This window comes from Meriones unguiculatus, chromosome 12 (assembly GCF_030254825.1).
Source record: "Meriones unguiculatus strain TT.TT164.6M chromosome 12, Bangor_MerUng_6.1, whole genome shotgun sequence".
Taxonomy (NCBI): Eukaryota; Metazoa; Chordata; class Mammalia; order Rodentia; family Muridae; genus Meriones; species Meriones unguiculatus.
The window spans coordinates 34416417-34429300 of NC_083360.1; the positions used below are offsets into that span (position 1 = coordinate 34416417).

The 12884-nt window shown below is 42.5% G+C and overlaps 1 protein-coding gene across 2 annotated transcripts in view; it reads right to left on the minus strand.

The window, feature by feature from the left end:
• The window catches only part of Nudcd3 (NudC domain containing 3), a 79684-nt gene that overhangs the window by 27986 nt on the left and 38814 nt on the right, over nucleotides 1-12884 (minus strand). For both annotated transcript variants that reach the window (XR_009585116.1, XM_021632678.2), the window contains exon 3: nucleotides 2742-2874. Coding sequence is in view for 1 of the 2 variants with exons in the window: in XM_021632678.2 (XP_021488353.1) it covers nucleotides 2742-2874 (133 nt within the window). In the remaining variant the exon portion in view is untranslated. The remainder of the gene's footprint in view (nucleotides 1-2741; nucleotides 2875-12884) is intronic.

Genomic DNA, 12884 nt, shown 5'->3' on the forward strand with positions numbered 1-12884 from the left:
GCCATGGACTAAACCTCTCTCTGAAACTGCAAGCCAGCCCCAATTAAAGGTTTCCTTTTATAAGACTTGACGTAGTTATGGTGTCTCTTCACAGCAATAAAATTCTAACTAAGACAATATCCATACACAAACACAAAAATAAGCATAATTTAAAATAAAATTAAAAATAATTTATTAAGTTTATCTTTTGCAAGGGGGTATACATTCATGTATATGCATGTATGTGTGTATTTTGATGTTGGATATCTTCCTCTCTTTTGCTCACTACCTTATTTTTTGACAGAGTCTCTTACTGAAGCTGGAGCTTGCTGATTCAGCTATGCTGGGTAATTGGTAAATCCTCCAAACCCTTCCACTTCTGCCACCCTGGCACTAGAATTACAGACAAACAATATGGCTTAAGACTTTTTATGTGTGTGCTGAGAACCTGAACTCAGATCCACATCCTCACTGAGCAAGCATTTTGTCAACTGAGTTATCTCCCTAGTCCATATAATTTCATAATTGTTCGTAATTTATTGGCGCTCCTACCACCAAATGAAATGGAAGTCAGCACCTGACCCACTAACTCCCAAGAAGATGTTAGTGAAGCAAACAACCTCAGAAAGGTAGTCAGCACCTGACCCAAACCACCCAAAACAGACGAGAGTGAACCGAGCCTGGTGGACTGCCATCATGTGAGATGTAGGGTGACAGTCAAGCTGTCCCCACTGTCAGAGCAAACTGTCCCCTAAAAAACAAGTATAACTTGACTTCCATGTTACGTGTTCCACATAACCCCACCTTCCATGAAGTTAGGAACTTATAAAGAGGTAAGACCCACACAGAAGTCTAAGCTTAGAGACAGACACATCTGTCAAAGCATAGTTTTGTCCTTTATTTATTCAGCAGTTCATCCTTTCTAAAGGCCCAGTTTGGGTGTAACAAGGGAGCCGATACTGGATTATTTCTCTCAGCCTTAATTTATCATCTATAAAACACAGGGTTGCTTTGTATATTTAAGGTTCTCTTAAAGTTTAAAATAAGTTTAAAACTTTCCTTAAAATAAGTTACCTGATAGACTAGGATCAGAAAGACCTCCCCTATCAGTGGACTTGGGGAGGAGCATGGGTGGAGAAGAGGGAGGGAACATGGGATTGGGAGGGGAGGAGAGAGAGAGCTACAGGGGGATACAAAGTGAATAAACTGTAATTAATAAAAATTAAAATAAAAAAATAAGGAAAGTTTCTCACACATGCCAAACTTTATTATAATGTGAATTCAAAATCTGTAATATCCTATTTGGATCTGTTACCTGAGATTATTTATGCAAATCCTGCTTATTTTTAACAATCTGTAATAATGTTATTTCTACTAAGGTTTCCTAAACAAACTTTTCTCTCCCTCTAAAAAGTTATGTCCTAAACAGAAGTTTCAGAAATCAACCTACATTGGCAATTTCACAGCTATACATACCTGACAGAGCTCCTGCCCTATAAAAGAACTACAGGACACAAGCCATTACATTCATTTGTCACTGTAGACTAGATTTATATGTATGTGTGGGGGTGGGATGGTGGTAACGCCCATCTATGTACATGGAGGCCACAGGAAAAGGTCCCAAGTCCTACTCTATCACTCTGCCTTGTTACTTAGAAACAGAGCCTCTCACTGAACTCAGGGGTAAGCTGGTAGGCTAACAAGCCCCAGCAATCCTCCTGACTCCACCCTCCACAGTATTAGGAAAGTGTAACCTGCCCAGCTCCTTTATAGTCTTGCGCTCAGGCATTGAGACAGGCCGGAACTGTAACTGGTATCATGCACAACCTGGCACAGTTTTTTCGGGGAAGAGGAGGGGGTTACAGAGAGTATCTGTGTTTGAAGAAAAAAAATAAGCTTTGTTTGTCACAGAAGGAGAAGTGTGTATATCACAGAACTTGTGCCTGAGGAAGCGGGACTACCCTTCCACGAGCACCCAGAAGTGACAGGCCTGGCCAATGAACCTAAGCACTAACAAGGCACAGCACATCAGGCAACACCACACCAATAACCCTCACAGAAATGGAACGTCCTCTGGTGATCTCTAGCCCACATCAGCAAAGAAGCTTGCAGACAGGAAAGCTTGCTCTCAACACATAGTTATGTGAAACCAGCAACAACAGGAGACAGGGACAGTGAGGAGTGCCTGCCCTTTCTTCTTGTGCTGTCCGTGCACTGTTTCAGAACAGTTTCAGAGTCTAAGAACATCCACACAAATTCACATTCTCTGACCCAAGACTAAATTTCAGTATGTATTTACCTCCAGAGCACATAAAAAGGCTCTGCTTCCCTATTCTGCGTGAAGTACTGGGCCACACAGCAGTGAACAGACAGGACAGTCACCACAGCAAGGCAACTATGAGATCAGCTAACTGGAGTTTTCCAGCAAAGCTGAAGGCAGACTTTGCTAAGGTAATGTTTGGATCTGCTCTTGAAAACCAAGAGGCTAGCTGTCTACAAGGAGGCCCAGAGAATGGCCATGTCATTAGTAAGAGGCTAGACCATCAATTGTAAGCTTTTCTCCAGATTGTGGCTGCTTAGACTAAGAACAGGGTGCAGTACCCCAGGGAAACTTGAAGACGCAAAGGCCAAGGACAGCAAAGGCAACCACCCCAGACAAGGTCTCGTACCCAAAAACCAATCCTAACCCTCTTGCAGCCATGCTCGCTCCATGCCTGGAGCTCAGACTGGCTGGAGTGAAGACCCTGCCCATAGGCCATTACCTGCTTCCCCTTCACTACATGCTTGGGCACTGGCACCCTGACCTCCAGGTCAGTGTAGTCTTGAGACCAGGTGTAATTCTCACGGATGGCACCATTGTAACTGTCGGGATTTTTCTGGAATTGCTCCTGAATCCTGGGGAGGGGAAAAAAAGGTGAGATACATCCAAACAAATCAAAGCAGAGAAGTCCCAAGGCATCTTCACATATATCACTCCTATGTCCTGCGCACACACACGCATGCACACGAGCACACACCACACACAGTTTACTTCCTGTCTATATTTGTTAAGGTCCCTTTGGGAGCAATTTCCTCTGTGACACTCCTATGTGGTCTCCCAGGAAATCATAGTTCTGCTTGCTGCCCTGTCAGAACCAAGCCTGTTAAACAGACAGGCACCTTGGTTAAGAAAATCCCTCCTCATGAGTATAGGGTGTGTCTGATGAACCGCTGAGTAGAACTTATCCTTTTCAAAAATGCAAACAAAACAACAAAACAAAAACAAAAACAAAAAACTCTATTCTGCAACTGTTTGATTCCAGTCCTAACCCAACACTAAGCCTCTCTTCCCTCCTAATAAGTAAATCAAAGCCACAAAGAGTGCATTAAAACTACACATATTTAGTAAGAGGTAAGCAATCCATTTAGAATGAGGTAGACTAAAAAAAAACCTAGTCAACCAAATCCAATTATGTATCTCCATTACAAACCCAGCAAAAGTACAAAAAGGCCTAGCCAGGAAGCAGACAATGAAGATAAAACACAAGCTTTGGCATACAATTTAGCAATGTTAATCATATAGATGCCTTAAAGATGAGTCTAGACTCACAAGTCCACTAAATGAGTTGAGGATCTCTCAATTTGTCGTAGAGGAAGAAGCAGAACTTCAGCAGTCTTCAGAGCGTGCTGCAACAGCAGCAGACACACTGAGGCAGATCCACACACTATGAGGTATGCATGCAGTTCCACTCACTCTAGAAAGCTCGGAGCTGCAGGTGCCTACGCTTGTCTTGGCACAGAAACAAGACCAGGACTAGGGGAGGGGTGATTAAAGAGGACATGTTTTTCTCACTCAAGAATATCTTTACCCATGTCTCCATATATTCAAGAGACCTATACTCCAACATGGCTAGGGACGGATGATTTGTGTCCTACCAAATTATATTCTTGAGTCTTAACCCCTAGGACCTCAAAAGTGGTTCAGTTACAATCAGATCATTAAGGTGGACCCTCACCCATTATGACTAGAGACTTTGAACTTTGGACACAGACTTTCCCAGGAAAAAAGATCTAAAGGCAGCCATGAGGAACAGGCAGAGAGTAGAATGATGGAGCAAGAACTGTGGGCCTCTATTTAAAGTTGGAAGGAGGCAGAGGATCCTTCCCTACAGCCCTCAGGAATGAATGAGAGTCAGCTCACACCTGATCTCAGTCCTTTGATGTAGCAGCACAAGCAGAGTAGCCAAGGAAATGAGCTTCTGTCAGAGATGATATTCAAAACTTCAGCACTCACTACTGTGAAGACCAGGCAATGACCAATCAGCATGGACACAAATGTGAAACTGTTCCAGGGGAGGCACTGTGCAGCACAGAGAAAACACACAGGAGCTTACAACCACAGAGCACACTTGGCTTGATGACTTGCCAAACAAAACAAGAGGAGGGCACCAAAACATGAAAAATGTATAGAACAGGTGAAGTATTTTAGACTAACAGTATGGGAAAAGCTTTTAACACAATAACAAAAAAAAAAAAAAAAAACTGAAGAGGTTAAAAAAAAGGATAGATGCGGGCACAGTGGCACACCTCTAATCCCAGCACTCGGGAGGCAGAGGCAAGAGGATCTCTGTGAGTTCGAGGCTAGCCTGATCTACGAAATGAGTCCAGGACAGCCAAGGCTACACAGAGAAGCTGTCTCAAAACAAAACAACAACAACAACAAAAAACAAACAAACAAAACCAAAACAAAAAAGGACATACAACTTCTATGTATGGTAGAGGAAATGAGTAGACATTCATACACAGATTTGATTTTTGTGCTAAGATGGAGTCTGACCTCTTTACTTCCTTAGGTAATATCCAAATTCCCTACAATATGCTAACATTTTACAACTACTTCAACAAACAGAAACAGAAACAATGATGTTCTTGTGGCCCCAGGACCCAGTGGCCCTTCCAGAGCCAATGCAGTAGCCTGAGCGCAAGCTCTAAAGTCCCCTGAAATGAAGTACAAAGAAATCAAGCACAGCAAGAAAGTACTGCCCAGCTATTGAGCTTCCGCAGGGTCCCACATGAGCCCCAGTGGTAGTACTGGGCTCACACCTGACATGACACACATGAATGTGGAGTGGTATCTTTAAAAAAAAAAAACAAAAACAAAAAACAAGGGTAGAGCTAGAAAGATGGCTCAATGGTTAAGAGCACTGTCTGCTCTTTCAGAGGTCCCGAGTCCAATTCCCAGCACCCACATGGTGGCTGACAACCACCTGTAATGGACTCTTGATTCCCTCTTCTGGTGTACATGAAAAACAGAGCACTCATATACATAAAATAAATAAATCTTAAAAAAAAAAAAAAAACAGGGTCCCTGTACCTCTGGGAAGTAGGGAGAAATATCCTTCTCCACCGACAGCCCTATCAAGGTTACCATGCTAAAACAGACAAAATATGAAAACAAGAGCTAGAGAGATGGGCCAGCGGTTAAGTGCACTTATTGCTCTTGCAGAGGAACTGGTACCCACATGGTGGTTCATAACCATCTGTACTCCAGTAGTCAGGGAATCCAACTTGCTCTTCTGACCTCTGCAGGCACAGCACATTTGTATATACAAAGGCAAATCACTGGTACACATAACATAAATATTTTTAAAAAGAATATGAAAACATAAATGTCTTCACCACATGAAATTAAAACCAAAATGGCTCTCATACTTGCCAGAGATCCAGGAATAAGCACAATGACTTCTCAAAAGGTGGGAGAAGAGCCTATAGTAGGGAAAAGGCCTTGGATAGCTGCTCTAACATATCAGATCCTCAGGCAAACATCAGTATAGCATGCAAGCTCACTTCTTCAGAGAGGTAGGCTGCCAGTCTTGGCCTGACCCCATATCAGGGGCCCCAAAGCTGTACATTCCTATTGGGGACTCTATTTGTTGCCTGGAACCTGCTGGTCTACCTTCCCACTATGTCCTCCCAGCACATACCCCAGGTCTCCTTGCATGGGCCTCACAGCCTGTCAACAGTAGGCAGGAAAATTGCTCCTAAAACAGCCCTAGCAGGTTGCTGATTACTTTTTATAGCATTCAGAATTCACATTCTCTTTAAATAAAGTTGATTATTTCCAGCCGACAGTATGTAAAAATATGTGTCCTGTCAAGCACAGGTGGCTCTGGGCCCCACCCAGAAAATCCAAGGCCACCCCTGCAGCTGTAGGCCCAGGAAGGCAGGAGGCGGGGGAGGAGAGGGATGAGTACCAGTGCTTCAGCATCAGGGGTAGGAGTGAGACAGTGAGTCAGCTACCAAGTCTCACTGCAGCTCCCACTCCGTTCCTGATGAGCATGGGACAAGAAGGCTCTTGACAAAGAGAGAGCACAGGCCCCACATCCTGCTGGGCACTATGGGCCACAAACTTTGAGTTTCTTTGAAGACACAGCAGTTTGCGCTGCTAAACCTTCCCAGAAGTGCTTGGCACCACAAAGAGGGGCAAGCCAGGAAACTAGAATCACCTGCAATAAGTGGGCGTGGTTGGTACTGTCACCAGGAAACATCATCATCTCAGGAAATAGGAACAAGACAGGAGCCTAACCTACTTTGTTAGGTCCTGAAGTCCTGTCACTCAAAACAAAAGGACCTCTCTCCTTCTGCTCACTGTTTTCAATGTTAGGGACCCAGCCAGCCAGCCTCATGCATGCGGGCAAACAGTCACTGAAATGACCTCAAGTTTCTCCTTCAGTTTTAAAAAACAAAGGTTCAAAGACAATTTGGGGTTTAGACTATCTAGTACCACATATGATAAAAGGTAAGTAAAATAAGACTAAATCCTTAACCGAAAGGTTTTGTACAAGACAAAACCCCAGCTGGAGCTAGATTTATAACTCAATGGGTTATATGTGTTGTCCTCATTTCTTTCCCAAGAAAGTGTGATTACCACAGGCATTTGCTACATGATGGAAGGGAGCTGGAGGATTGGCTTCCCAAGGTCACAACCAGAGCACAGCTAGACCCTGTGTTGCCAAGCCACCTCTCTCCCCTAAGCCAGGCTATTCTTCTGCACTTCTTGCAATCGATACCATCCGAACTATAAACATTTACCGTGATCCTGTATAATGTGATGGGAAGATTATTGACACTATGCATAGGTGACAATGTCCAGCATCCTTGCCAGCCTCAGTCAACCCAGATATGGTGACTCATACCTCATCACCCTCCTGTGGCCTCCACTATCCATTGGGTCATCAGAAGAAGGATCACATGTGTGTGCTATGGTCTGAAAATCTGCATCCTTCCAAAGTTCATGTGTACAGTCCCACCCTCACCATGACAGAGTCAAAACATGAGGATGGTGAAAGGAATGCAGCCCCATGAATGAGATGAATAATGTCCTCACTAAAAGGCCTTTAAAGAGACCCCTTACTTCATCACCATGTGAAGACAGAAAACACTGTGTGTGAGGAACATGCCCATCAAACACTGAACCTGCCAACCACTGAATACCAAATCCCAGCATCTAAATCCAAGAAATAGATGCCTATTGTTATACACTACCCAGTCTATGGCATATTGTTAAAGCAGCCTGAGACAAAAGTGTATGCACACACATTGTACCTATGTGGTGAGTGCATATGTGGGATACATCTGTGGCATGGGCATGCTATGGCTATGAGGCAGTCAGCAGAAGGTAGCCATTCTCTCCAACTCTATTCCCCCCCCCATCAAGCCACTGTGACCATCTGGGCCTCAAAAATTTTCTGGGCTCTCTGCAGCTTCAGCAAGGTATTCAAAACATTCAGTTTAGTCAACAGGAGACCTCATTTCCCATCTCTTCTACTTCTATAAAGGACTCCTCCTCCTCTTGTCAACTCTTCCCTGGCAATACTCAGGATTTATCAAAGCCCTTTCCAACTGCTGAAAATCCAGTCACTTTTATTTTGGGCTCTTCATTGCTGACACTTTATAAAACAGACATCCTTAGAAAAATGGTGCACTGTCCTACTCTAGAGTCCTTACACTCATGACCTGCTAGGCTCTAATCCTATGTTTAGGCCCTTCCCTTCCCGAGGACTGCATTCAATTCCCAGCAGCCTTAACTCCAGCTCCAGGGGCTCTTGATACCCTCTTCTGGCCTCCAGAGGCACCAGGCACACAAGCAGTGCACAAACATATATGCAGGCAAAACACCCACACACATAAAATAAAAATAAATTTAAAAAAAAGAAAAAAAAGGGCTTTTTCTGGGCTCTTTCTACTTTTCAGAACAATGGGCTATTCTGAACAGTATGGAAGATAATATTTTGAGTTTTGAGTAAGTGAATTTATTAAGTATATAGCAAGTCAAGGAAGTATAGAGGAAAATGAAAGAATAGAGGAGGAAAATGAAAGAAATGAATGCATAAATAAGTAGACAGCAAAATAATATAAAATTGTGTACTTAAACATCCAGGAGAAATTAACTGCCAAGTTCTACTGAAGAAAGTCATGGAGTATTGCCAATAGAGTCTTGGGCAAAGTAGAGTGAGGCTTCCAAGTAGAAGAGTAGATAACAGAAAAGTAATGTCACCAAATCAGGTCTTAGAAACATCTAGCAGAAAAACACAGAGGAAGTCCCATTAAAGCAGCCCAATGGAGCTCCCCATCAGAAATCTTTGCTCTTTTTGTTTGCCATTTCCTTGCTTTACATGTCTCTATATATTTTGATAAGAATTCATTGATGGCTTCACAGTTTATAAAAACCTTTTCCTAGTTTGTAAGCTACATTCATACTACAAAATGTGTAAACCAGCTTTTTATTTTTATATGATCAAATACATCAATCTTTCTTTTCACATCAACTCTTCTGTCCTCAAAATGCCTTCCTTCCTCAAGGACTAAAAAAATAATAATCCATTTTTGTGCCTCTGTGTGTGTGTGTGTGTGTGTGTGTGTGTGTGTAGGCAAATGCAACCTGACTATAGTTTTGCTGGAAGATTCTCAATTTTGTTTTTGAAGAATCAACCTCAGACTGGCAAAATGGCCAAGTGGACAAAGCACCTGCCATGTGAACGTAAGGACCTGCGCTCAGCCCCTCAGAAAGTCAAGCCAGCACACCAGCACACATCTTAGTCTCTGCATGCCTAGAGTGAGTAGGGGGGTGGAAACGCGGGATTCTTGGAAGCTCCCAGGCTCCCAGCCTATTATATGTAGTTAGTGGTAAACAAGAGACCACGACTCACAGTGGAAGAAGACCAACACCTGAGGTTGTTCTGACCTCCACATACATACTATCACACATGTGCAGCTACATTCATTCACACACACACACACACACACACACACACAATTTGAAAATCAACTTCTGTTTTTGTTGACCTGTGATATATCATCTTTAGTCTGGCAGACCCATTTTATAGCTAGAGTTAAAAAAGAAGAAGAAAAAAAAAAAGAAAAAGAAAAAAGAAAAGAAAAAGGGCAGGGTGCAGGGATGAAAGAAGTGGGAGATAGAAAGACCTGGAGGGGACAGGAGCTCCACAAGGAGAGCAACAGAACCAAAAAAATCTGGGCACAGGGATGTTTTCTGAGACTGATACTCCAACCATGGACCATTCATGGATATAAGCTAGAACCACTGCACAGATGTAGCCCATGGCAGCTCAGTCTACAAGTGGGTACCCTAGTAATGGGAACAGGGACTGTCTCTGACATAAACTGATCGGCCTGCTCTTTGATCACCTCCCCCCCTGAGGGGGGAGCAGCCTTACCAGGACACAGAGGAAGACAATGTAGCCATTCCTGATGAGACCTGATAGACTAGGATCAGATGGAAGGGGAGGAGGGCCTCCCATATCAGTGGACTGGGGGAGGGGCATGGGTGAAGAAGAGGGAGGGAGGATGGGATTGGGAGGGGAAAAGGGAGGGAGCTACAAGTGGGATAAAAAGGGAATAAACTGTAATTGATAAAAATAAAAAATATTATTTTTAAAAAAAGAAAAAAAGCACTATATAAGCTTATATTTACCTAAAATAAATGAAGCAACATATATACAGTCATAGTATACTCATGAATAATTCAAACATGCAAATTTTGAGACTATATTTCATAATGTACATCAGTTAATCAGTCAATATCAACAAAATTAATATTTACTACAAACCTAGTTTAATTAACTAAAAATAGAAAATTGTATAGTGATACTTTTCTTAAATTATGTTAATTTAAGAAAGGAAAGAGACTTTTCACTTTTTAAAAAATGCATATAAACGTGTGTTTAAACATTAATTAATTTCCCCCTAAATACTCACTCTGAATTATATGAGCACATAGCCTCTGATTCAAGTTTCTTTTCCTATAAATGCAAAAATCAGAAACATTCAAACTGGCTTTTCTACTTTAATTCCCTCAAAAATGAAAAAAAAAAAAAATTCCAAATGAGAAATGAGCCAAACTACCATCACTATTCAAGCCTATGGAGCATCCCATTGTTTCTCAGAAACAGCCTAGAAGGGAGTGAGCACGAAGGTTCAGTCAGGATGGGTGTCTGCCTTATGAGCCTGAGGACCTGAGTTCAACCCCTAGAACCTATGTAAGGTTATAAAGAAAGAACTGACTCCACAAATTGTCCCACATCCCTATAGGACCCTCCCCAACAGGAGGCACATACACAACAATAATGATTTTTTTTTTTTTTGCTTGTTTGTTTTGTTTTTCAAGACAGGGTTTCTCTGTGTAGCCCTGGCTGTCCTTGAACTCGCAGAGATCCACCTGCTTCTGCCTCCCAAGGTCTGGAATTAAAGGCATAAGCCAATACACCCAGCTTTATGAATTTCTTTTTTTAAGTTTTTCAAATGTGAGGCTGGAGAGATGGTTAAGAACCATCAGCAGTTAAGAACACTAGCCGTTTTCCAAATAGCATGGGTTTGCTTCCCAGCACCCACATGATAGCTCAGACTATTTGTAACTCCAGTCCCAAAGGATCCAATGCCCTCTTCCGGCCTCCAAGTTACATTTCTCACTGTGACTTCAAGTCACAGAACTACAATTCCTGCTACACCATGGTAGGCATAGAGGTGATGTACAGACAAATAAGCTGGCAAAACATTCACACAGAAAAAGTTTTTTTTTTAAGTTTTTAAAATGTCATGAAAAGGAGAAAACATAAAAGTTAAGGTTATCTGCAGTCTACCACTAAACATAAGACAGAAATTGTAACTGGGCTCCAACTACCTTCAGCAACACCCCCACCTCCATCCCACTTTTTCCTCACCAGAATATGGCCTGCTCTTAAAGTCTCTACCCTACACAACACTTCGCTACAGAGCCACCAAGGCTACAGCAGGTAATAACCTCCCACAGCTGTCAACTCTTTCCCTCAAACCACAACCTTCCAGGTTGCACTAATTCTGCACTATCCCCACCCAATCTTAATCCAAACCTCAGCCTTAGCATAAGAGAGTTAGGGCAAGAGGACTAAAGTTTTCAGACACTACAGGAGAATGTATACTCTAGAATGTCATTTTGTATATGACACCTATCCAGTAGAACAGAATAGAACAAAATGAAATGAAAGTATGATGAGCCACTACAGACAGAGCAAGCTGTTTCTCAAAACTGCCACTGTGCAAGTATATATGTATCTGGGAGCTCTGTAACATGCATTTCCCACTGTGACCGAAGGTCACAGCCAGGGTCAGAAAGTGTGAAAAGCAGAACTGCAGTTCCGGCTACACCAAGGTAGGGAAAGTAGGGAAAGAACATACCAGAGACTATCTACAGGTCAGTGGAGAGATAAGCAGCAACTACAACCAGTACACCAATGCCCCAGTGCATGAAAGAACATGGTGAGCAAGTGACCCCAGGCCAAGGCAGAAGAGACAGGACACTGGGGCTCAAATCCACAGCAACTATGAAAGCGAGACAGGGGATCCTGCTAGCCACCAACCAGTATGTGGCATTCAAGTCAGCTAGTTTAAAACTTGTGAACAGTACTTTTCCATTTCATTAGTTACAGGCTGCCAGGAAATTTTAGCACTGAGCAGAATGAAGACAGGCTGGAGAAAGAGTCCTACTATTTATAAAGACCTAAGTTAGTCGATTTGGTTGTCTTTTGCATATAAATGGAATAAGATCCTCCAGCAGCCTACACCCACAGGACTGGAATGCTGGTGGGAAATCCCAAAACCCAGACCATAGGGTTCTTCACACACCTGGAAGGTGGCTGTACTTTGTTTTGTTGGTTTACATTTGACATTAAGGTACTGGGCAGATTGTCTAACTCACTGTGAGCCTAACAATCAATTGTGATTACATCCCTAAAGATAGCAAGGAGTTCAGAGAAGAATAATTGATGAACACTGATTGTTGATAAATATATAAATCAGTAGTCCCGTACTATTATTATCTTTTCACCTAGCAGGACAAGATACTCCACCAAACACACCCATACAGCTAGGCGGTGGTGATGAACACCTTTAATCCTCGCACTCGGGAGGCAGAGGTAGGCGGATCTCTGAGTTTGAGGCCAGCCTGGTCTACAAAGTGAGTTCCAGGACAGCCAGAGCCACAAAGAAAAATCCTGTCTCAAAAAACCAAAACAAAGAAACAAAAAAGATCATATAATTCAACTAAAAATCAAGTAAGTAAATAATCACTGTTTCCGAAACCAGCCCAATTTCTGGCAGTAGTTATTATATTATTTGAGAATTCTTTGTAGTGATTTACATGGAATCTTTTACTAAACAGCCAGTAATGAAACAAATGTCAGAGAGTCAGCTTTGACAAGAGTGTTCACTTATGCTGCTGAGAAAAAAAGCAATTAGTTCTTGGCTTAGAAAGAGCCTTTAACAAGGAGACAGTTTGCTGGAGGGCTATTTCATTCCCTGAGTACAGACCTGTTGTGAATGGATCTGAAAGTCCATCTGTTAATGCTCCACATGCAATGGCAGTCCAGGCAAGT